This window comes from Aquarana catesbeiana, linkage group LG01 (genome assembly GCF_042186555.1).
Source record: "Aquarana catesbeiana isolate 2022-GZ linkage group LG01, ASM4218655v1, whole genome shotgun sequence".
Taxonomy (NCBI): Eukaryota; Metazoa; Chordata; class Amphibia; order Anura; family Ranidae; genus Aquarana; species Aquarana catesbeiana.
Genome location: NC_133324.1, coordinates 690,514,438 through 690,540,923, shown reverse-complemented (window position 1 = coordinate 690,540,923; position 26,486 = coordinate 690,514,438). Strand labels below are relative to the sequence as shown.

Genomic DNA, 26,486 nt, shown 5'->3' with positions numbered 1-26,486 from the left:
AAGTGTCCTTATATTAAAAGTCAGCAGCTGCAGTATTTTTAGCTGCTGACCTTTCTTTCTTTTTTTTTTTGCAGGCAGAACTCCGCTTTAATTAAAAAAAAATTAAAGTAACAAACATGTTATGCTTACCTGCTCTGTGCAATGGTTTTGCACAGAGCAGCCCGATCTTTTTCTTCTGTGGTACCCTATCAGTGCTCCAGGCTCATCGTCTTCGGCAAGTGCCCCCATAGGGGCATCCGTGTGTGTTTGCTCCAGAGCTGCCCTGTCTGCGTCTATTAACACAGAATGGGTGGCTCAGCCCTGCCCCCCACTCGTTCGGCAAAGCATTTGATTGACAGCAGTGGAAGCCAATGGCTCCCGCTGCCATCCATTTGCCCAGGGAGGAGGGGACAGAGGCGAGAACCGCTGCTCTCGTGCACATCGCTAAATTGGATCTGGCTCAGGTAAGAATAAGGGGGGCTGGGGGTGATGCTGCAGCACAGAAGGTTTTTCACCTTAATGCATAGGTGAAAAATGCATTAAGGTGAAAAACCTTAAGGCTTTAGAACCACTATAAGTTAAATTAAAAGGGGTGACATTTGTTACCTAAAAGATGGTAAATGTTTATTTCATGTATGCCTACAAAATTGCAGCAATTAAAACTGGCTATTCAGATTTCTGCGTACAGCCAGTCTAGTAGTCTTTAAGGAAGTGCTAAATATGACTTACCTTTGGCACATCCACTGAAACCTCTCTCATTGCACTTGGCCTGACATCACTCATCGCCTGCAGGAAATCATTCAGAGTGATTACCACCAAGCCAGCCACTTCACCGTCTGATGGGTTATTTAGTTCTCCCAATTTTCTCCGCAGAGCATTCAAGCCTGTAAACAAAGCCAAAAGGTTTACTAAAACTGCTATCAGAATCAATATTAAGAAGAAAAAAAAAAAAAACAACATTATAATCTAATGCTCTAATAAGCAGAAAATGCTGACTTGGGCTAAAAGAAACCAAAAAGAAATGATCTACATACTAAACTCGCTATCCTAAAATGAGGAATAAAAACCTTTTTTATTTGTGGTGTAAATTAGGAATGCAGATACCTTTTATTTTAAATAAAGCTTTACTATGCTATTACAAAATATACCTATATAAGAACTTGCTAATAGGTGAATAAGGATCCTTTCTTTGGTTATTACAGAACACCAGTGTTACAGGTATCATTATAATTGAGATATAACTGCGGAACCGGTTGTCCAAAAGTTAAAGGCTAAGTTCATCTTTAAAATAAATAATAAATGCAAAAATTTTGCAGGAAAAAATGTCCTATATTATTTTTTTTTTTACAGGAGCTATGAAAAGTATAGATTGTGGGTGCAGCGTCAGGCCTATATACACTTTCTCTAACTCTCTGCCTGTACCTCTGTACGACTTTCAGTGACAGAGCTGGAGGAAGAGACAATGGACTATGGGTGCGCTGGTTAGCACGTACCATGGGACTTGAAGTTTAGTCACTCAAAATTTATAACTGACATCGCTGTCACGGGGTAGGAGGGGACTGGCATTTGCACCATGTTACATGTTACACCCACAAGTGCTGGTGTAACATGTAACATGGTGCAAAAAAAGGTAAACTTAGCCTTTGTGGTGGCCAACCTCTGGTCCTTTGGCACTTCCTGTGCAGCCATTGGACAGCAGTCTGTAGTGGAAGCATATAAAGAAGTAATAGCAGCAATCTCTACTAGTCTCATGGAACATATCCCCAATCTCTCACTGTCTTCTGCAGCATCTTTTCCATCTCCATCCAAAACCTGTAGCAAATGTATGACCAACATTTTATCTAGTATATCTGTAGTCTCTGACAGTCCTCTCTAGTATTACATATACTGAAAAATATATTCGCCCTTTGGTGATGTCAGTTGATATCCACTGCTCTAACAGATCAGGGTACATGCATGAGAGTAGGGGAACTACCTTTTCCACTCACCACTGTTTTCTCTGGTGCCAGAACTGTCTGCAAGTGATCCTCTCTCTCCCTTTTACCCTAAACAGGTGCATTTGTGTCACTAAAGCACTCCTGTTTAGGAGAAAAACTGGCTAAGAAAATAGGGTGAGACTGTCGGATCATGCATGCACATCTGACCGTTCTTTAATATCTATGGGCAGTTAAAATATCAGTGCACTTTGTAGCATCTGGTGCCTACAGAGAAAGACATGAGAGCTATAAAAGGGCATGAACACCTGCCTTCACTCCCCAGGCTCTGTAACAGTATCACAAATATTTGCAATACAGACTTCCTGTAATGTGGCACATTCATAATGAACAGGATACGGTACAATATCAATAAAAACATTCCAGGAGGCCAGCTGGAGAAGGAGAGTGCTACAGGCTGCAGGCAAAGGAAATGCTACAAATATCTTCCCTATTGTGACCGCAGATCATATTTTTAAGCTAATTATCCAGAGAAGCCCAATGGCAATGACAGGCGAGTTGTAACAGTACACACACCATCAAAACTCGCTAGATGAACCCAGAGCAACAAGTGCGCAACATAAAAATGTATCCAAACTGCTTAAACTATACACTGAAACCTTATTTCAACTTCTTTGTGACAAATTATTCAGCTATTGAAAGGATGGCATGCTGTCTTTCAAAAAGTTTTAATTTTAGCCAGTTAATAAGTAGTAGAAAGATGTCAAAATAAGCATTCAAGCCAGGTGAGTCTTGTGAAATGTGTGTTATCCTTTAACCACTTTTTCACTGCAGGGTTTCCATTCTTGACCAGGGCATTCTATGTTTTAGAGATGCAAAGGGTGCACAAGGAGCAAACTACTGCTATTTTTTTAAGAGATCCTTTTACAACTGAGCTTATATAGGAAATAAATATTTACCCGTTTAAATAGCATAACTGTACAGGCCTAACACAAAAAAAAAATTATAATTCCCCCTTTAAAAACTTGGTCTCTTTAGTTTAGGTCTGGTGGGCAAAGGTCACCTGAAATCTGACAGCCTATCGGTTAACTACCTGACTTTACACTAAGCCTCCTACCTTCCATACAGCATGAGAGGTATGGAAGTTGACAAGTTGACAACTGTCAAATCTCAGGCAACCTCTGACTCTCTTATTGCCCAGCAAGGACTTTTCTTATACTGTATTTCATTACTAACAAGGTTTCCTTACAAACATCCATGACATCTGAGATGAAGTAGAAGGTTTTTATGGGCAGTGAGGCTCTGGGAAAACCTGCTTCATATTTTTTACCTACCTACAAGCTAGAGCAGCATTTTTTCTCAACCTGTTTATCCCACAGGAACCCCTAAAATAATTTGCAGGTCTCAGGGAACCCTTACTAAAATCAACTAATCGGGGGTCAATAAAAAAATATGTCCCTTGCGTTAATGGTCAGTAGGAGGTTTGAACCCGTTCAGTGGTGGTCAGAATGCCACCCTTACAGGCAGCTAAAGAGGTCATTGGTGCCATGCTGCTGGCTCTATCAAATGACATTGGCCCTGGAACTATGCAGGCATTATTAAATAGGAGGTCAAACAGCAAAAGCTCAAGGAACCCCTAGCAATAGCTGGAGGAACCATGGGGTTCCACGGAACGTTGGTTGAGAATTACTGATCTAGAGGTTCTCAGCACTTTAAGACAACCCAATACAAATGTACAAAGCTTGTTCTGTTTCTAGATGATGACCAAAGGGATGATCTTGAAGCGGTTTGATTCGAGGAAATTGCCAGCACTACGAACTAGCTTATTCCATTTTAATTTGAATTCATACACCAGTTACATCACACCCCAGGAGGATAACATAAAATGGGTTTGACATTTAAGGCTGCGTGTCAGAAATGTTCTGTATCACCAGAGGATAGGTTTTATTCATTTTGGAGATCTCTGCGTTTTGGACTCATGTCTTCCAATTTTTGGAGACTGGTTTGGGATACAAGCAATCCAATCCCCCAGAGGTTGGTCTGCTGGTACAACTTTTTTTTGTTCAACCCAGCGGGCTAAGCAAAAAAAAAAACCTGAGGAGCTCAGGAGGAGCTCACTGTACTTACTATGCGATGTTAATACAGTAACAGTAATCTTCCTGCTGAGCTATTGTATTCTGACAGGGGTTTCAGAACACAATAGCCCCCTGGCAGAACACACCGCTCAGAGCTTGCAGCCATTGACTGCCAATGCTGATCGGATGTCGGTTTTACAGCATGCCCATTAAACAGAAGCTGGCCGAGTGGCAGGCTGATGTACTCACGGGCCAAATATTGGCAGGTTTCTGTTGAAACGACTGATACTCTGCCCATGTGTACCAGGCTTTAGAGTACAGAGCTGCCATTAGAAAAGAACACAGTCCTAAATGCTGCCTGCTTGGCCTCCCCAACCCCACCAGATAACACTATTTATGTGGCAAAGTAGACATAAGACAACAATCTGAATACTAGCCTATTTAAACAATAGGTCTATTTCCATCAGATGAGAGCATATTTGTTAGATTGGACAGTGGACAGCCAGGATCTATCATTCTTAAACAGACAAACTCAATGTTCATTGGTGGCTTTATAAAGATGTAGCAAGAAACTGATAAGTCAATTGATATTGATGGGGAGTTCAGTTTCTCCCAACTTTATTACCTTTCTCATGTAAAACAACAGAACACTAATTAGAGTCCTGAGGGTCATTGTCAAAACACCTCAAATCTCAGCCAGCCAAGGGCCAATTTCCAGGATGAACCAGTATGCTTCAAGAGAAGAGTAAAAATAGTGGACAATGGAGAACGGTTGGAGTGGCAGGTACAGAGTGGCAGCCACCACTTGCAAAAAAGATGAATTCCCTAAAGCCTGATTGATTGTCAAGGACTATTTGTAAGTGCATGATAAATAGGAGAAGCTTTTAATATGGATATTTTCTCATCTCAAAACTTCTGTAAATAAGGTTGCATTGGCCGTGGCAAAAGATCAGGATTTAGAGGTCTGAGTGGACTGAAATTATCCAGAAAACGATCTAGTATATTGTTAAAATCACCAGCTAGTACATTCAAAAGGCCACAGACAAAGCCAGTTTTTCCATATCATACGGTATTTGAGACTGGAATGGGGAAGGAAGGGCATAAGCATTAAGCAATATTGACCAAAACGATTCTTTGGATTTTAACTTCTGCCCTACTAGGGTCATATATCTACCTCAGATCAGGTAATATCAAGTGGATTGTGTAGGGTAAGGATTTGCTAATAAGAACAGAGACTGCCCATTTGCAATTAATGTGAATGATAGGCGCATATGGTTTTGCTTTGTTCTTTTTTTGGTTTAGACCATCATTTATAAAATAAAAAGTTAATTTAATCAGTCTGACAAACCTTATGTCTCTATTGGACTACTGATTAAGGCCCCTTTCACACATGTGGATCCGTTTTTACTCCCCCACTTGCTCAGCGGGGATCACTCCGTTGATCCCCGCTGAGTCGGCGGATGACAAGTCCGCCTCCGCCCCATAGAGGTGCAGATCCACCTGAAAAAACTGATAGCGGGTCTGAACGGTCTGCACATGTGAAAGGGGCCTTACTTTATTTTTTTGATACTGTTAACACATGGATTGCAGGTAAATGAATTCACCATGGGGCTAGAATTCAGCAGAGTGTAACATATAATCAGTCAGAATATACTGTCCCGGGGGAAAAGGGGGGGGGGGGGATTCCTCCATCCACCACGTTTCTGTCGACTGAACAGAAATGAAACCAAGTCTGGCCATACATGAATAGAAAAACATACAAAAAATCAAATCAGTCAATGGATTGTTCGATTTTCAAATAAATAGCTTTCTTACTGCGACAGACAATTTCCATTCCAAGATTGAAAATGAACGAACAAACAATGGAATTTTTTTTTCAAGCGATGTTCGGTCAATAGTTAAAAAAAAAATATATATTTTAAATGAAATGCGCATGAGCACTAGGTGTAGTAGTAGAAGTCAATTAGATGTTAAAAACAATCAGAAATGTTGACTTTTTGTTAGTTTTTCTATCCAACTATGACCAGCTTTTGTCTTCCTGTGGAAATAAGAATACTTTACTAATAATAGATAACATTCCTACAAAACAATATATTTAGAAGGCATCTATTAAAGTACATATGTCACCTGCAGCTTTAATTATTTGCATTACAATAAAACATTAATTAGTCAGAATATTAAAGGACTAATTCACCTTTTCGGGCAGAATTTCACTTTTAATAATACCGGTAAATAGAACCGTTTTCTACTGTCATTTCTGGCCCAGCCATCCCAAGGTTCTTATTTCTCATTTAACTCATTCAAAGATGGTTTAAAATTTAATGTTTCAGAGTTATAAATATTCCTTCTTCTTGCGTTACTTCCTGTAGGTCATCTCCCATCATTCATTGTGTTGTTGCATTACAGAAAAGGATATGCTAGGGTGTGTATTACCAGTCTGGACCACACCTCTCTCATTACTATACCACCACCTTTTATTTCTACCCACTCACCTACTTATTCTCTTAAGGTGACCATACACATTACAATCTGATTGTACAAGCTCCTTTAGATCTCCCATCAGCTATGTAGTGCAAGAGCTTGCCTGATTTGATACAAATTACATTTTGTTTCAGGTTGTTCAGGTGGGTCCTCCTATTCCATAGTTCAAGGAAATCCAAAGGAAATCAGATTGCATAGTGTATGGCCAGCTTTATACATAGTAGGGAGTGAATGGAGACACTCAGCTGACAGGTCCCGTTCACCATCTTCATAAAAGTGGGAACTTAGGTTTCCCCATGGGTGTTTTTTTTTTTGGGAGGGGGGGGTCATCACGCATTGCTTGAATGGTCTCCCCTACGCACAACAATCTCAAAGAAGCGCCAGAACTTTTTTTAGAGTGAAGCTTGGTGCATTTTTTACCATGCTTTTTAGTGCATTTGCACCACGTTTCTGAAAAGCACTGCAAAGTGTGGGTTTTCTGTGTGGTTTGCCATGCATTTGGAAACACAAAGATGTGAATAGAGCCTCATTGTTCTTGTGTAAAGAATCTTTAGGCCCCGTTCACAACTAGCAAAGTGGGAGATCATGTTGTTTGGCTCATTTTTCCTGTGACACACATAAGGCAGCCTGTTGATTGCAATGGGCTGCCCTACACGTAGCAAAGTAGCTCATGGGACAGTTTGGCATGTTGCAGTTAGCACATTTTCTCTGTGCCTTTTACTGCGTTTGACACTTTTTTTTCACGTGGCAAAATATGTGTTTGCTTCTGCATTTGGGGTGACAATAACAATTAATGGCAATTAAAGCGCGACTAGTTCATTTTAGGTGTATAAAGTTGGCCATACAATATAGCTATCCGTTTACTCTGTATCCAATCAGGAAGGCCTTTGCACTACATCAGGGGTGTCCAACCCACGGCCCCAGAGAGTTTAGCATCTGGCCAGGGCCCATCTGGAGGGACAATGGGGATGCTGTGTAAACATGCCAACTTATATTGACTAGCCAGGCAAATGCACACGTGGAGGGAAGCCATGCAAACCTAGTTGATGGGTGTAGGATGTGTTTATTAAAGAGGTCAGCTGGTGAACTACTTCCTGTGTCTTTCTGACTCTCACCTCCTGAATCTACATACCAAAAAGTCAAGAAGCTTTCTATGGAACACAAAAAGGGCTAAGGTAGGGCCTTGTTCTAGAAAACAAAGAAAGCAAAATCTTTCTGCAACCAAGATACATTAATTGGTACATAAGGGAGCTGGAATGTACAAAAAGAAAAAAAAGAAAAAGGTGAACCTAACCTTTAATTCTAAAAAGAAAACACTGGTGATACAACTGTACAGTGGATATAGAAAGTCTACACACCCCTGTTAAAATGTCAGGTTTTTTTTATGTAAAAAAATGAGACAAAGATAAATCATTTCAGAACTTTTCCAACTTTAATGTGACCTATAAACTGTACAACTCAATTAAAAAACAAACTGAAATCTAGGGGGGGGGGATAAAAATAAAATAATAAAGTTGCACAAGCGTGCACGCCCCCTTAAACTAATACTTAGTTGAAGCACATTTTGATTTTATTACAGCACTCCCACAGTTTTTCAATCGGATTCAGGTCTGGGCTCTGGCTGGGCCATTCCAAAACTTGAATCTTATTCTGGTGAAGCCATTCCTATGTTTATATGAATGTATGCTTTGGGTCGTTCTAATGCTGTATGAAATTCCTCTTCATGTTCAGCTTTCTAGCAGAGGTCTGAAGGTTTTGTGCCAATATTGACTGGTATTTGGAACTGTTCATAATTTCCACTACCTTGACTAAGGCCCCTGTTCCAGTTGAAGAAAAACAGCCCCAAAGCATGATGCTGCCACCACCATGTTTCACAGTGGGTATGGTGTTCTTTTGTTGATGTGCAGTGTTTTTGCACCAAACATATCTTATGGAATTATGGCCAAAAAGTTCAACCTTGGTTTCATCAGACCATAACACATTTTCCCACATGCTTTTGGGAGACTTCAGATGTGTTTTTGCAAAGTTTAGTCAGGCTTGGATGTTTTTCTTTGTAAGGAAAGGCTTCCATCTTGTCACTTTACCCCATTGCCCAGACATATGAAGAATACAGGAGATTGTTGTCACATGTACCACACAGCCAGTACGTGCCAGATATTTCTGCAGCTCCTTTAATGTTGCTGTAGGCTTCTTGGCAGCCTCCCTGACAAGTTTTCTTCTCGTCTTTTCATCAATTTTGGAGGGATGTCCAGTTCTTGGTAATGTCATTGTTGTGCCATATTTTCTCTACTTGATGATGACTGTCTTCACTGTGTTCCATGGCATATCTAATGCCTTTGAAATTCTTTTGTACGCTTCTCCTGACTGATACATTTTAACAATGAGATCCCTCTGATGCTTTGGAAGCTCTCTGTGGACCATGGCTTTTGCTGTAGGATGCGACTAAGAAAATGTAATTAAAGACCTACTAGAACAGCTGAACTTTATTTGGGGTTAATGAGGACTTTAAATGATGGCAGGTGTGTACTGACTCCTATTTAACATGATTTTTAATGTGATTGCATAATTCTGAACACAGCTACATCCCCATTTATAAGAGGTTGTGCATACTTATGCAACCAAATTATTTTAGTTTTTTATTTTATTTCCACATTAAAGGTGGAAAAAGTTCTGAAATGATTTATCTTTGTCTCATTTTTTTTACATCACATAAACCTTACATTTTAACAGGAGCGTATAGACTTATATACAAACACAAACTAGAAATTACCAAGAGAAATGTGTCTCCTTACACTTGCATTTTTAATCTCCTGTTAAACAGAAACACCAGTTCATTTATGTCTCTAAAATCTAGTTCCCCCTTCACAAATTGGGGAATGAATGATCAAAGTTCTCCAAACAAAGCCTGAAGTAATTCAAGTAAAATGTTCATGCAAAAACCACTTATGGGGTCATCATTTTGCTGGAAATATTTTTTACAATTGAGTGATAATAAAAAACAGACAGAGAATAAGAACATGTATTTTGCTGTTTCCTTGTGCTGTTTTCATAATCATTCTCCCCTCCCACATTAGTCTAGGGCTGAAACCTTGCCACACAAATCTTACGACATACCACACCAACCCACAACAGATCTCAGATGTGCATGTAGTTTTTTCTTTTTTTTTCAGAAAGCCACTGCAAGCAAAATCACTAAGATCTCTAACCCTAACCTATTATACATGCAAAGCCGAGTGTGACCTAAATTTGTGGACACGCTTGGCCGTTTTAAGACAAAATGTAATTGAACAGTTACAAAACAATAGACTGTTTTCACTATACAATATTATTTTTGTCTGTTGTCTAAAGGCGGGCTAATCTTCTAAGAAGTTTCTTCCCCTTTTTAAAAATAAATACATTTCAGAAGCACCATTCCAAACAGACTATTGCCCCGTACACACGGTCGGACTTTGTTCGGACATTCCGACAACAAAATCCTAGGATTTTTTCCGACGGATGTTGGCTCAAACTTGTTTTGCGTACACACGGTCGCACAAAGTTGTCGGAATTTCCGATCGTCAACAACGCAGTGACGTCAAGCACGTACGACGAGACTAGAAAAGGCCAGTTCAGAACCAAGCGCGGCACCCTTTGGGCTCCTTTTGCTAATCTCGTGTTAGTAAAAGTTTGGTGAGAGACGATTCGTGCTTTTTCAGACTCGTGGCTTTCAGATCATTTGTGCGGTTCAGTTTGTGCTTGTGGGTTTGTATCTGCTCTTCAGTGCGTGCAAGCAAGCTCCGCGTGACTTTAACCACTTGACAACTGGGCACTTAAACCCCCTTCCTAACCAGACCAATTTTCAGCTTTTGGTGCTCTCACATTTTGAATGACAATTACTCAGTCATGCAACACTGTATCTATATGAAATTTTTGTCCTTTTTTTCACACAAATAGAGCTTTCTTTTGGTGGTATTTCATCACCGCTGGGTTCTTTATTTTTTGCGCCGTAAAAGAAAAAAAGACCGAAAAATCTGTAAAAAAATAAATTTTTCTTCATTTCTGTTATAATATTTTGCAAATTAATAATTTTTCTTCATATATTTTGCCCAAAATTTATACCGCTACATATCTTTGGTAAAAATAACCCAAATCGGTGGATATTATTTGGTCTTTTTGAAAGTTATAGAGTCCAAAAGTTATGGTGCGAATATCTGAAAATTGATCACACCTGAAGTACTGACGGCCTATCTCATTTCTTGAGACCCTAACATGCCAGAAAAGTACAAATACCCCCCAAATGACCCCTTTTTGGAAAGACATTCCAAGGTATTTAGAAAGATGCATGGTGAGTTTTTTGAAGTTGTCATTTTTTCCCACAATTCTTTGCAAAATCAAGGTTTTTTTTTTACTTTTTTTTTTTTTTCCACAAAATTGTCATATTAGCAGGGTATTTCTCACAGACCGCATATGCATACCACAAATTACACCCCAAAACACATTCTGCTATTACTCCCAAGTACGGCGATACCACATGTGTGAGACTTTTACACAGCGTGGCCACATACAGAGGCCCAACATGCAGGGAGCATCTTCAGGTTTTCTGGAGCACCCAGGCCAATTCTGACATTTCTCTCCTACATGTAAAAATCATCATTTATTAGCTAGAAAATTACATAGAACCTCAAAACATTATATATGTTTTTTTAGCAAAGACCCTAGAGAATACAATGGCGGTCGTTGCAACTTTTTATCTCGTATGGTATTTGCGCAGCAATTTTTTTTACGCTTTTTTTTGGAAAAAAAACTGTTTTGTGCTTTACAAAAACCAAAACAGTAAAGTTAGCCCAATGTTTTTGCATAATGTGAAAGATGAAGTTACGCCGAGTAAATAGATACCCAACATTTCACCCTTTAAAATTGCATGTGCTTGTGGAATGGCGCCAAACTTTGCTACTCAAAAATCCCCATAGGCGACGCTTTAAAATTTTTTACTGGTTACATGTTTTGAGTTACAGAGGAGGTCTAGGGCCAAAATTATTGCTCTCGCTCTACCGATCGCAGCGATACCTCACATGTGTGGTTTGAACACCGTTTTCATATGTGGGCGGGACTTACGTATGCGTTCGCTTCTGCATGCGAGCACACAGGGACAGGGGCGCTTTAAAATTTTTTTTTTTTTTTTTATTGTTCATTTTACTTTATTTATTTTAGTTTGATGCTTTTTTCCAAAAAAAAAAAATTTTGACCACTTTTATTCCTATTACAAGGAATGTAAACATCCTTGTAATAGGAATATGGCATGACAGGTCCTCTTTACAGTGAGATATGGGGTCAATAAGACCCCACATCTCACCTCTAGGCTGGGAAGCCTGAAATTAAAAAAAAACAAAAAACGATCCTGGCTTTGATCGTAGCTGTGAGTCGGTAGAAGCACGGGAGGGGGGGACATCCCCTCTCGCCTCCCGTAAGAACGATCAAGCAGTGGAACAGCTGCTATGATCATTCTTATGGTGTAGGGAATCACCGGCTGAAAAAGCTGATATCTGAATGATGCCTGTAGCTGCAGGCATCATTCAGATATCCCCGCACAAAGTCAAGGACGTTGTATGACGGCCGGCGGGCGGGAAGTGGTTAAAACGCATTTTTTTTTTTAACACAAAGTTGTCCATTTATACAATATTTCTAACACATAGCATGAACTTACCAAAAATGACACCCCAAAATAGATTCTCCTGCTCCTCCTGAGTACGGCGATACCACATGTGTGAGACTTCCACAGCCTGGCCACATACAGAGGCCGAGTACAGCCGAGCATGGCTCAGCATGGCAGGGTATGGCTGGGTATGGCGGGGTATTGCGGAGTATGGCGGGGTATTGCGGAGTATGGCGGGGTATTGCGGGGTATGGCGGAGTATGGCAGGGTATGGCAGAGTATGGCGGGGTATGGCAGGGCTTTGCAGAGTATTGTGGGGGTATTGCAGAGTATTGTAGGGATATTGCAGAGTAATGTGGGGTATTGCAGAGTATTGGTGGGGTATTGCAGAGTAATGTGGGCTTTGCAGAGTAATGTGGGCTTTGCAGAGTATTATGGGGGTATTGCAGAGTATTATGGGGGTATTGCAGAGTAATGTGGGCTTTGCAGAGTATTATGGGGGTATTGCAGAGTAATGTGGGCTTTGCAGAGTATTGCACAGCAGAAGGGATGGCTGAGCATGGATGGATGGATGGCTGGATGTCTACACATCCAGCCCACAGCGCTGCAGCCATCCATCCATCTCCCTCTCCTCCACAGTGTACCGATCGGTACACAGGAGGGGAGGAGAGGAACCGGCGTCATCAGATGACGCCGGTCTGTTTACATGTGATCGCGCCGTCATTTGACGGCGCGATCACATGGTAAACGGCCGCGATCAGCGGCCATTTACCGGGATCCGTGATGCCACGGATGTGCTCGGGTGCGCGCCCCAGGGGGCGCGCGAGAGGGGAATTCCGGGAGGACATCATAGTACGTCCTCCCAGAGTTAAGCAACCGCCCTGCAGCCGTCATTCGGCTATGGGCCGGTTGTTAAGTGGTTAAGTAGTCATTGTGTTCTTGTTCGTTCGTTACTGTTTTTCAGGTCGCTCTTCACAGGCCTTGCTGTTCTTCAGTGCGTTCTGTTACTTCGTTCTGAGCAGCCGACCGTTTTCTAGCCATGTTTCGTATACGTACTCCTCATAGAGTTCGTGCTGTGCGGGGGCTTGGTGTTGGGGTCCTTACCTTGACACAAGTCCAGTCCATGAACAGGGTGGAGAGGAGTTCATGGACCAAGAATTGGTTGCTTCAGCGTGACCAGTTCTCATATGCCTTTGCTCCGTGAGATCCGTGAGAATAATCCTGACGATTTCAGGAACTTTCTCAGGATGACGGACCCCGTATTTCACCGTTTGTTGGCTTCGCTGACCCCCTATATCAGCAGGCAGGATACCTGCAAGAGACAAGCCATCACTCCGGAGCAGAGGCTAGTCGCTACCCTGCGGTACTTGGCGACATGGAGAAGCCTGCAGGACCTCAAGTTCTCGACAGGCATCTCCCCCCAGGCTCTGAGATCATTATCCCAGAGACCGGTTCTGCCATCATCCAGGTCCTGCAGAAGGAGTATATGAAGGTAAGAGTTTTATCCTTTAATATCACATTTTATTGTATTGAATGATTGATAATATATTGTATTTCTTTCCTCATTCCTTAATTACCATGATTGTAATATGCTGTGAATGTCCCCTTTGTCCTAATGCAAGCTGGATTTTTATGTAATTCATTTTTTAGGTCCTTCATACAGATTGGCCTTCAATAACCTCCCCAACATGCTCTCCTGCCCTATATTCACCTCATGTAGTCACTTAACAATGTATTTTTGTCAGCTCCATAGTAGTGCTTTACCCCAAACACCCCCTAAAATGTTTTTAAATGTGATTTTTGCTTAAAATTCAGGCAGAGTGGCAGAGGCTTTTTTTTTTTGTGGTGTCCCCAAATCATTTTTAGTAACCCTCCCTCCCCCCAACTACTAAGTCAGCTGATCCCAATTCTCTATCTATCCTCAATCATCTATCTGCTGACTTTGCCAAACCCATACACACTATACCCATCTCTTTTGTGGTCAGATGTATGGATGAATTCCCCAAAGCATGTAGTGCAAGGGCCTGCCTGTATACTTTCAAATAGTACTGTTTAAACTTTTTATATCCTATTATTATCTTGACAGGTAATAGCAGAATGTCCAAATGTCCTCAAATGTGTACAGTGTGTATTTAGATCTTTGTATTATGACACTTCTTACCTGTCCAGTGGGCTGCCAATAGTGTAACTAAGGAGGGGCTGTTCCAAGTAATACCCTGTATTTAGGCATTCATCTCTCAATGAAGTGGAGAGGGTTACCTGTCCAAGATTTCCCCACCCCCCATAATGTTAGAAATGGCCCATGAGGGGGGGGGGGGAATATGATAGGTGTACCTTATACTTTGGTGTTGTTAAATTCCCCTTAATAAATGCTATCTGGAGGTTGGCCAAGAATGTTTGTGTCTAATCTGCTTGCCATGTTTATGTGCAAAAATATTAATTTATTTTTGTTTTCCTCAACAGTTTCCTTCCACGCCACAGGAATGGCAGACTGTGGCCTCCCACTTTGCCGAGCGGTGGGACTTTCCTAACTGCGGAGGGGCAATTGATGGGAAACACGTCCACATCGTCCCACCACCCAACTCGGGGTCATACTATTTCAACTAGAAGGGGTTCAATAGTATTGTGATGTTGGAGGTGGTGTCGGCTAATTACGACTTCTTGTATGTGGACGTGGGGAAGAATGGCCGGATGTCCGATGGTGGAGTAATCGCCCAGACGGAGTTCTACAGGCGTCTCCAGAATGGCAGCTTGGATTTGCCACCTCCAGAGGACAATGTGGAAGGACTCCCATTCGTGTTCGTTGCTGATGAAGCCTTTTTTGCTGGGGGACCATCTTATGCGGCCATTCCCTATGAGGACCCTCACCCCGGAACAGAGGGTTTTTAATTACCGGCTGGCCAGAGCCAGAAGAGTGGTGGAGAACACATTTGGAATCCTGGCCAGCCTGTTCCGCCTATTTCTGACACCCATCCATATGGCGGAGTATAAACTTAATCATATAATCCTGGCATGCTGTATTCTCCATAACTTTTTACGCAAACATTCCGCCAACTATGCTGGCTCAGTTGGGCCTGAGGCCGGAATGATCCATGAAACAACACTGACGGCGCTTGAAAGTGGCCGTCCTGGCTTGCCCTCCCTGAGTGCCCGTGATGTCCGGTTACGATACCTGGAGTTCTTTGCGGGTAGGGGGGCCATCAATATGCCAGCAAATTTGTGAAGCCTTTATCAAATAAAAAAGCAAAAAAAAGAAAATCTTTGTGGACATTTACTGCTTGTGTTTGTTTTAGCTGACCGTGACAGAAATGTGTTAAGTCCAGAAAATGGCGTGATTGTGTAACCTTATACAAAGCACTGTTGGGTGTTATTTACTAAAGGCAAAGACACTTTGCACTACAAGTGCACTGAAACTGCACTTGTAGTGCAAATAGGATTTTCCCTTAGGAAATAACCCCCATTTTCACAGAAAACAGCAATGACATCACCAACAAAGTGTTTTAGCGTTGACACAATAATCCACACAATCTTGCTTAACAATCTCTTTAATACCTGCACAATCACATGTGCATTTAGAAAAGTTTTTTCTAACAAAACAACCTGTTTGTGGTATAACAATGTTTGGGGTAGCATTATCAAACAGATAAATGTCCATTTAAGCTAAAACAGGCATGTGTAAAACCAACAAGAAAGCCACAAATCTTGAACTTACAAAGTTCACATTTGGTAGAACTTGAAGGCAATATCAGACATGAGTATTTAGGAACTGTGTTTGATATTGCGTTCAGATGGAGTGAAGTCACCCCAGGAAAAGCCAAATTTGGAAGATGCACACAAATTTCCCAATGTCAACATGTGCTAGCTGCCATCACGGGGGATCAAGGGACGTGTTTTGGGGGAGAAACCCCTTCCTCTCAGCTACTTTATTATTGAGGAAGGGGTTGCACCCCCAAAACACGTCCATTGATCTCCTGTGATGGCAGATAGCACATGTTGAAAAAAGACAAGGAATAGGGGCGCCTCTGAGAAATTATCATAAACACTTTATTTTAAATAAAATATCCACTCACATGAAAGTAGGAGAAGGCATGTACAGGAGCGTGATGAAGGCTGGAGGGCTGAAAAACACAGGGCTGCAGGTAGAAGCTGTATCAGTGTAGCTGGAGCACAATCCAATCCAGGCAAGCAGGGGTGCAGATGACTGAGCACATACACACACAGGTGTAATGCAATGTCCCTGGAGGATGGTATCAGTAGTCCAGTGGAAAAGGAAGGAATCAGTCCAATAATAGCATGAATATCTGTGGAAAGGAGGAGAGAGACGTCTGGCTGGATGGCAGGGCTGCGCTGTATCTCCAGCGATCGTACTGTCCCTGTGTGGTGAGGGAAGAGACACGGCCGTGTATGTGAGATGGAAACGAGGCTTGGAAAGCAGACACAGGCCAGCGCCGAGCCGTGACGTCATCAACATGCGACGCGTTTCTGAAATTGCTAGCTATAGATGGATGGAATAGCCACATTCCTTTTTCAAGCTATGCATCCATCTCTTACCTGAGTCTGTGGTCGCAGACACTCACCTGTTGTGGTGACAATTTCCACCACGTCTTCTTCCTCCTGCTCTTCTTGGGTTGGTGGGATTTCACTTTTTTCCAGAGTTGGGGGGTCTCTGGTCTCCTCGGATGAGGGGTGTCCTCCAAGTCTTTTCTCCCCTATGTCAAACAAAAATGCTATACTTAGCACACAGATATTTGATGGCAGAACCATAATTATAAAACATTGCTTGGAAGTGGAGTACAACTGTCTATTTTGGCAGAGTTCCAAAATGTGGCATTTTCAGTGTCCTTTGTCAAGCTTCAATACTTTACCTGTTTAGTACAAGCTTCACAGATGGAGACCCCCCTATAGTATACACTGGAGCACCTGTGTGGGACCCCTAATAAAAATGGTGTTCTTGTGTCCCACACTAGTGCTCCAGTGTCCAGATGTGAAAACAGCTGCTGAGTGTCCTCTCCTCACACAGAATCTAGTTTGCATTTCATTCTAGTAACAAAGCCATCTACCCAACCAAAATAGTTTCTGACAAGTAGGGCGTAAAAATTGTGGCCAAATGCATATGGCCTAAACAATGGTGTTTTATAGGCCGAAAGAAAAATGTTTGATACGAATGAATAATGTACCCATGAACAGGAAATTTGCCATTTACAAATGTACACTTGTAAGAAAAGCACATGGAGCAGTATGAACGTATTAAACATAAATAATCGGAACACAGGACAACTACTTACTTTTTTGCAGCACTCTCCGGATCTTTCTGTACTGCTCATGTTCTCGTAATTTCAGGTCCGACCACCGCTTCCTGAGCTGATCTTTCGATCGTCGTACCCCGAAATTCCGGTGCAGACTCTTGACCACTTTCGCCATGATCTTGGCCTTGCGGGCATTGGGGTTGGGGTAAGGCCCATACTTCCCCTCATAGTCGGCCCTCTTCAGGATGTCGATCATCTCCAACATATCCCCAAAGGACATATTTGAGGCCTTAAATCTCCTTCTGGATCGGGACGTTTCAAGCTCTGGGCTTTCCTCCTCCTCCTCCTCGTTGCTATAATTAGCACACACCTGCTGTGTATCCGCCATGTGCTCTTCCCCCACTGCGCCGAACGAAAGGGGACGGGGAATAGACTAGAAAGAACGTCAGGGGCAGGCGGAGTTACACGCATGCGCAGTGTGTATAAAGCGTAACACGCGTGCGTATTATGTACGATCTGTGAGCGGAGGAAGGAGCATTCGTGATAACGAAGGTAAGATCTACACTTGAGCCTATGCTGCTTCGAAATTGAAGCCTATATTGTAACAAGATTAGGAGAGCTTGGCCTGACCTTAGGGTTTGTCTTGTGTTGTGTCTTGCAGAGAAAATAGATGGCTTCAACGACCACAATTTCCTCCCCCTGTTCATAGACAAATACAGGGAGCTGCCCTGTCTGTGGCAGGTGAGACATCCCCATTATAACAGTAAACAAAAGAGGCAGGCAGCACCGGAGAAACTGCTGGAGTTGGTGACGCCGGTGGTCCCCACAGCAACCATCCCATATTTAAAAAACCCAAAATTGGTGGCCTGAGGAGCACTTATCTTAGGGAGCGCAAGAAGGTCACGGAGTCCCAGAGATCCGGAGCTGCAGCAGATTACGTTTATGTCCCCAGGCTGTGGTACTATGAGAGACTGCGATTTCTGTCAGACCACACTGAAGTCAGGGATTCCCTCTCCACTCTTCCTTCCACTCTTCCTTCCACCCCAGCTGAGGCTTCCGATGTCCAACCTGGGCCTTCTAGCCAGGAATAAGTGGAGGAGCCCAGCTGGAGCCAGGTATAGCATTCTTCTACTGATTTCTGGACAATAAAGAAATGATGTTTATTAGATGTTATTATTGATCACTAATTGCTGATTGAAAAAAGTGTTTTACATATCAATAGACAGTAGTGGGCACCAAAAATTGGGACAAGAATGAAAAATCCTGGGCTCAGAAAGATAGTCTGTTATATTTGGTAACAGTCAATTTGCAACAGTCAGGAGGTGAAAATTGTGTGTGATTGATGAATAAAAAACTAAAACTATGTCCCTTTTTTATACACAGGAAGACCTCAGCCAGGAGGAGGTTGTGGAATGTGGCAGTCAGGAGGAGGCAGGGATTAGTGGCAGCCAGGAGGAGGCGGGGCTAAGTGTCAGCCAGGACCAGTCGCAGCCTGACTGAATCGCAGGTTCCTCCCCTCCGCCTTCCATATAAAAGAGCGAGGAAGACGACTCCCATGCAGGATTCAGCGCTCAGGCTAATTCAGGAGGCTTCGGCGTCCCTCCGAGCCTTACCCACTCCTGAAGAGGCCTTTGCCTGCATGGCTGCCACCAAACTGCAGGGCATGCAGGAGGGTCAACGCCTCCTGTGTGAGCAACTTATTTATAAAGTCCTAAGGGGGTGAGTGGGGAACTAACACCCAAGACCGATGTGATTGAGTTGGACCATCCTCCTCCTCCTCCTCCTGCTGCCACAACTCCACCACCAGAGCCACCGCGTGGAAGGAAGACAAGAGAGTGATGGCCCTGGGTTCAGTCTGGTCTGACAAAAGATGCAGTCTCTCGTATGACCACAGCCTGGGGACACAGATGTCATCTGCTGCTTTCAGGATCTCTGGGACTGATGGACCAGACTGCACTCCCTTAGATAAGGACTCCTCAGGCCACCAATTTTGCTTGAAAATAGTTGATGTGTGCCCTGGGGGTCCAAGGCTTCACCCATTTCTGCAGTTTCTACAGCTTTGCCTCCCTCTTTGTTTAGTTGTGAGCCCTTAATAAAAGTTATTTTTTTGAAAATTATACTCTCCTATGTGTGTTTTCATCCAAAAAGGACAGTTTGTTGTTGACAATTCAGTTACATTTCTAACATAAAATGTGAAATTAACAAGGGACAACACCACCAAACAATCTCCTACAGATTAAATAGAACAACATATCAATGGTGTTGTGTTAACTTGACACAAAAAACACACACAAAAATTTTCTGGAGTACAAATAAAAATCCCAAAAACAAAAAATAAGCCTGGAAAAAAATACAAACCAAAAAAAAAATAATCGGCCTTAAAAAACAAAAACAAAAAAACACCAAAATAATGTTGTCAGATGTGACAAATCAAAATATATTGAGGGAATCCCGATAAATAGTAAAGAAATAAGTTTGTGAGAAGTGTGTGTGAATATGAGCAGCAAAACTACCTAATTCTTGTCACATTATAAAGAAGAAGAGAGTGCACTGTATTAAACCATTTTTAACATTGCAGCGTGATGAAAGTGCTGTATCCATTGCGAACGCTAAGTTTACCAGACCGAGCTGTTCCGTGTCGGAATTTCTTCTGAGCATGCGTGGCACTTTGTGCGTCGGAACAGGCCACACACGGTCGGAATTGACGCGATCGGACTTTGTTGTCGGAAAATTTTATATCCTGCTCTCAAACTTTGTGTGTCGGAAAATCCAATGGAAAATGTCCGATGGAGCCCACACACGGTCGGAATTTCTGACAACACGCTCCGATCGGACATTTTCCATCGGAAAATCCGACCGTGTGTACGGGGCATATGCGTGGAGGAGGGATGCACAGATGTCTCAGATTTTAAAAAGTCTAAAAGATAAATAAAAAGCCCACTAAAAGAGAGAAAGAAAAAAAACATATTTTGCAGCAATGCTCACCTTCAATTCAGAGCTGTCCATTGAAGTACCTTTTTCACCACAAGATGTCCTCAGTTTTCTGGGTTGAATTATGGCCAGTGTCATTTAACCCACTTCCTTGGCATAGCCTGTCATTTACCTGCCCCCAGCCTGGAAAAGGATGGTAAAGGAGAAGCAACACTGTGATGATGTCATCTGTCAGTTTGCTTTCTCCTCTAGTCAGTATGCTCCTCGTCAGTACATGAACTGATTGGATCCCTATGCTGCTTCTACCTCTCCTACTCTGAGCTTTGCTGTACAGTAACTGCAAGAGGCAAGATTCAGCAATGTAAAGTTCAAATTGGACTTGGTCCTTCTTGACCTTCTGTGCCTTCCTACTGGTCCTTAATACAATGACATTTTACACTGATTCTCAAGCATGAAATGAGTGAGTCAATGAGTAAGTGCTGCTCTTTGTGTAGTTTTGTCTGCCTCTCCTCCAGATATCACCAATCAGATTAAAGCATTCATAGTAAGCTTAAATTGACTGGTGGCTGTGAAAAAAACAAATTCTTGGCACTGGCACCTTGATATGCTGTATCGGGCTTTACGTTTTTCAGACAGCACACAGCCATGTTGGCTGCATAGTATCCATGTTTCTGAATACTTCTCCTACATAACATATAGACAAGCAAAAGTGATTTTTGGATTTAACTTTTACAAAAAATGTTTTTACTTATTCTGGCCGGGACTACATTTATATATATATAGACATATATAGGATATCTCTTTATATATCCAAATTTATAGATATATATAGCTATAGATATATACAGTCAAGTCCATAAATATTGGGACATCGACACACTTCTAATCTTTTTGGCTCTATACACCACCACAATGGATTTGAAATGAAATGAACAAGATGTGCTTTAACTGCAGACTTTCAGCTTTTATTTGAGGGTATTTACATCCAAATCAGGTGAACGGTGTAGGAATTACAATAGTTTGTATATGTGCCTCCCACTTTTTAAGGGACCAAAATTAATGGGACAACTGGCTGCTCAGCTGTTCCATGGCCAGGTGTGTGTTATTCCCTCATTATCCCATTTACAAGGAGCAGATGAAAGGTCCAGAGTTAATTTCAAGTGTGCTATTTGCATTTGGAATCTGTTGCTGTCAACTCTCAATATGAGATCCAAAGAGCTGTCACTATCAATGAAGCAAGCCATCATTAGGCTGAAAAAACAAAACAAACCCATCACAGAGATAGCAAAAACATTAGGTGTGGCCAAATCAACTGTATGGAACATCCTTAAAATGAAAGAACGCACCAGTGAGCTCAGCAACATCAAAAGACCCGGAAGACCACGGAAAACAACTGTGGTGGATGACCAAAGAATTCTTTCCCTGGTGAAGAAAACACCCTTCACAACAGTTGGCCAGATCAAGAACACTCTCCAGGAGGTAGGTGTATGTGTGTCAAAGTCAACAATCAAAAGAAGACTTCACCAAAGTGAATACAGAGGGTTCACCACAAGATGTAAACCATTGGTGAGCCTCGAAAACAGGAAGGCCAGATTAGAGTTTGCCAAACAACACCTAAAAAAGCCGTCACAGTTCTGGAACAACATCCTATGGACAGATGAGACCAAGATCAACTTGTACCAGAGTGATGGGAAGAGAAGAGTATGGAGAAGGAAAGGAACTGCTCATGATCCAAAGCATACCACTTCATCAGTGAAGCATGGTGGTGGTGGTGTCATGGCGTGGGCATGTATGGCTGCCAATGGAACTGGTTCTCTTATATTTATCGATGATGTGACTGTTGACTATAGCAGCAGGATGAATTCTGAAGTGTTTCAGGCAATATTATCTGCTCATATTCAGCAAAATGCTTCAGAACTCATTGGACGGCGCTTCACAGTGCAGATGGACCATGACCCAAAGCATACTGTGAAAACAACCAAAGAGTTTTTTAAGGGAAAAAAGTGGAATGTTATGCAATGGCCAAGTCCATCACCTGACCTGAATCCGATTGAGCATGCATTTCACTTGCTGAAGACAAAACTGTAGAGAAAATGCCCCAAGAACAAGCAGGAACTGAAGACAGTTGCAGTAGAGGCCTGGCAGAGCATCACCAGGGATGAAACCCAGCGTCTGGTGATGTCTATGCGTTTCAGACTTCAGGCTGTAATTGACTGCAAAGGATTTGCAACCAAGTATTAAAATGTGAAAGTTTGATGGATGATTGTCAATCTGTCCCATTACTTTTGGTCCCTTAAAAAGTGGGAGACACATATACAAACTGTTTTAATTCCTACACCATTCACCTGATTTGGATGTAAATACAATCAAATTAAAGCTGAAAGTCTGCAGTTAAAGCACATCTTGTTTGTTTCATTTCAAATCCATTGTGGCGGTGTATAGAGCCAAAAAGATTACAATTGTGTTGATGTCCCAATATTTATGACTGTAGCTATATATATATATATATATATATATATATATAATATATATATATATATTTGTTTTCTATCCAGCCAGCAGGTGGAGCTTTAGTTGTAACAAAAAAAGCACAGCCACAGCAGCCAACTAACGGGATACTTTAATGACACATGTGGCATCTACTCACTATCTATCCAAAAAAAAACACATGTATTAAATATTTGAATGAAGGCAATGCAATGTATCAATAATGAAAAAATAATAACCCTTCACCAATAAAATGACAACAATGTCAAAAACCTCTAACATTACATCCGGACATCATATGGCCACCACAATCGAACTGCTAACCCCATAGGTATGACTAAACTGGCCAGTATAGTGTAAATTAAACACAATCAGGTTGTAAACAATGACTACAGGTATCATGGAAATCCAATCTGAACTTCTGAGGTAATGCTATCCCTTAAAAAAAGAATAATCCCATTCATGAGAAGGTCCCCAAATAATATATGTTTTTCATATATACATATTACCAAAAGTATTGTGACTCTGACTTTAAACGCACATGAACTTTAATGGCATCCCAGTCTTAGTCCGTAGGGTTCAATATTGAGTTGGCCCACCCATTGCAGCTATAACAGCTTCAAGTCTTCAATGGGAATAGAACGCACATGCACCCTCCTCGCTCTCACCACTCTTCCTTGCCCCCTCACCGTTCTGCAGTCCCCACACTCTCACCATTTTAACACCACTATTTAAAACCTCTAGCACTAGACTGTGCCTACACTTGCCAGCCTACTCAAACCTACTGTCACCACTGCACTTGCCACCAATTCAATCCACTAGCTCTCACCAACACAGTTACCACCATCCCAAAACAACTCCCCCACACACACCCCCATTTCCAACCTATGGTCACACCTTTGCTGATTATATATATATATATAATTTAAAAGAAAAATCAATATAGTTGGGGAAAGGAACAGTTATTCTATTTGGTGAAACTTGGTGACACCTTTAGGACAGCAGAAAAAAGGATGAACCGCTCCAGGTAGGGAACTGAAAGTAGCGCCTTCCTCAGCGTGGAAATAACAGGTGTTGGCTCAGCATAAGCAATAATGAGGAAAAGAAATCTGGACACCCGCACTCCGATAAAAGCCTTTATTGTTCAGATAGTCAAAGTACATATGACAACAGAAGCAAGGCAAGATAGCTATAAGGACACCTTCAGGACAGCACTAGAGGAAAAACCCCAAACTCTGTGTGTATGTAGCATGCGATCTGTACTAGTGGCTGCTGGATTCTAACATTATTCAAACAAATGTACAATAAGGTTATACAAGGTCTTCATTCTCTAAGCAAGCAAGGCATTAGCATTAGAAAATTGCTGCAGGATAAGTAGTAAAGACCAGAAAATAACATTTTTTCTTTTTAGGTAAACCATGACAAATCCTAACCATCCTACAGATACTATTGCTATATTTGAATGTAGAATGTTATTGAGGAACCAGGAGTGCTATTAGCCGACAGGAAAATATGCAGTCAAATAACTTCCCCACGGTGATTTTTTTTTTTTGTTCATGTCTGGATTTAATATTTGTGAGCTGCAATCACTCTGAAATCTGCTCCTTCCTTTAATACTTGTCCATGTGCCCTAGGTTACCCTATTGAAAGAGGATGTGGTTTTGTGGTTTGTTCATTTTCTTTCCTGGTAGCCTCAGCTTTATTTGGATGCTTGTTACATGTTATACATTTTGTAAGGGTGCATAATTCTTTTCCGAACAATTACAGTTTCCTAAAATGTAATTACTCGTATATTAAATATGAATGCAGCCCTTGACAGCTCAGTAAAGTCCTTAAGAACTGGGACATTTTTTTGGCTGGCTAGACACTGTGGGTGGATGTGCAGTGCTTTCACAATTCTTTATAGGGCAGGAAGCTCTACAATTTGTACCAGTAAGAAGTCAGGACTGCCAAAAGCCCCCAGCAAATAATTGTTCTACTCCCAACAGACAACACAATCATGAACAACAGGCATTTTATCATAGACTTCAACTACAAAAAACATAGTTCTGCAACGCACGGAATCATTGTGTAAAAAATTTGAAAATGCTGTGTATAACAAAAATCTGAAAATACTTATTTTTTTCCTTCTCTAGCAATTATTAACCTTATTTCATTTGCTTAAAGTGATGGTAAAGTCTCATTTCGACATGTTATACTTACCTCCTTTGTGCAGTTGGTCTTTCACAGAGCAGCCTGGATCGTCCTCTTCTCGGGTCCCTCTTCCTTGCTCCTGGTCCCTTTCCCCTGTCGAGTGCCCCCACAGCCAGCAGCTTGCTATGGGGGCACCCAAGCTCACAGCTCTCTGTGTCCATTCAGACACAGAGCCCCGACCCAGCCTCACCTCCTCTCTCCCCTGATTAGCTAACTGACTTTGATTGACAGCCATGGGAGCCAATGGCACCGCTGCTGTGTCTCAGCCAATTAGGAGGAGAGTCTCGGATGGCTAAGACACTCATTCACATCGCTGGAGAGAGATGGAGCTCAGGTAATTAGGGGGTACTGGGGAGGCTGCAACACACAGGTTTTTTATCTTAATGCATTACGATAAAACACCTTCTGCCTTTACAACTCCTTTAAAACCACTTGCCGTCCGCCCACCGTCAAATGACGGCTGGGCAGTGCGGCTCTTGTTCTGGGTGGAAGTCATATGACGGCTTCCCAGAACGGCCTCTCTTGCGCAGCGCGGCGATCCCGGCCGCGCTGTGTTGCTATCCTGTTTCCCCGAAAATAAGACCTAGCGTGATTGTCGGTGATGGCTGCAATATAAGCCCTACCCCCCGAATAAGCCCTAGTTAAAGTCCTTGTAGGTCTTATTTTCAGGGTAGGGCTTATTTTCGGGGATATAGGGTAGGGCTTATTTGGGGGGTAGGGCTTATATTGCAGCCATCACCGACAATCACACTAGGTCTTATTTTCGGGGAAACAGAGTTGGACACGGCACGACCCCAATCTCTGTAAAGAGCCGTGGCTCTTTAGCCATGTGATCGGCTGTGTCCAATCACAGCCGTTCACATGTAAAGAGATGCCAGTAATCAGCGCTCCTCGCCTCACACTGACAGAGTGTGAGGAGAGGAGAGACGATCAGTGGTATCTTCTCGCAGAGGACATCTAAGTATGTAATCAGGGCACTGATCATCAGTGCCCTGATTACAATATAGCCCCCACAGTGCCAGCAATAAGTGCCCACCAGTGCCAGCAATGAGTGCCTACCACTGCCAGCAATCAGTGCCCACCAGTGCCAGCAATCAGTGCCCACAATTGCCAGCAATCAGTGGCCATTAGTGATGCAAGTCAGTGCTGGTTATCACTGCTGCCCATCAATGCCCATTACTGCTGCCCATCAATCCCCCCAATGCCCATCAGTGCCGCCTATCCGTGCCCACCATTGCCACACATCAGTACCCACTATTGCCACTCAGTGCCGGCTATCAGTGCTCATCAGTTCCACATATCAGTGCCACCTATCAGTGCCCATAAGAGCAGCATATTAGTGCCTCCTCATCAGTGCCACATAATCAGTGCCCATAAGTGCCACCTCATCAGTGCCCATCAGTGCAGCCTATCAGTGCCGCCTCATCAGAACCCACCAGTGAAGGAGAAAACTTACTTTAAATTTACTGACAGAAACTAAAAAAAAAAAATGTTTTTTTCAAAATTTTCAGTCTTTTTTTTTTTTTTA

At 42.3% G+C, this 26,486-nt stretch overlaps 1 protein-coding gene across 3 annotated transcripts in view; it reads right to left on the bottom strand.

Moving 5' to 3' along the window:
* AFG2A (AFG2 AAA ATPase homolog A) overlaps nt 1–26,486 on the bottom strand; it is a 621,949-nt gene that overhangs the window by 494,194 nt on the left and 101,269 nt on the right. For all 3 annotated transcript variants that reach the window (XM_073603630.1, XM_073603610.1, XM_073603621.1), the window contains exon 10: nt 709–863. In XM_073603630.1, coding sequence (XP_073459731.1) covers nt 709–863 — 155 coding nt within the window. The remainder of the gene's footprint in view (nt 1–708; nt 864–26,486) is intronic.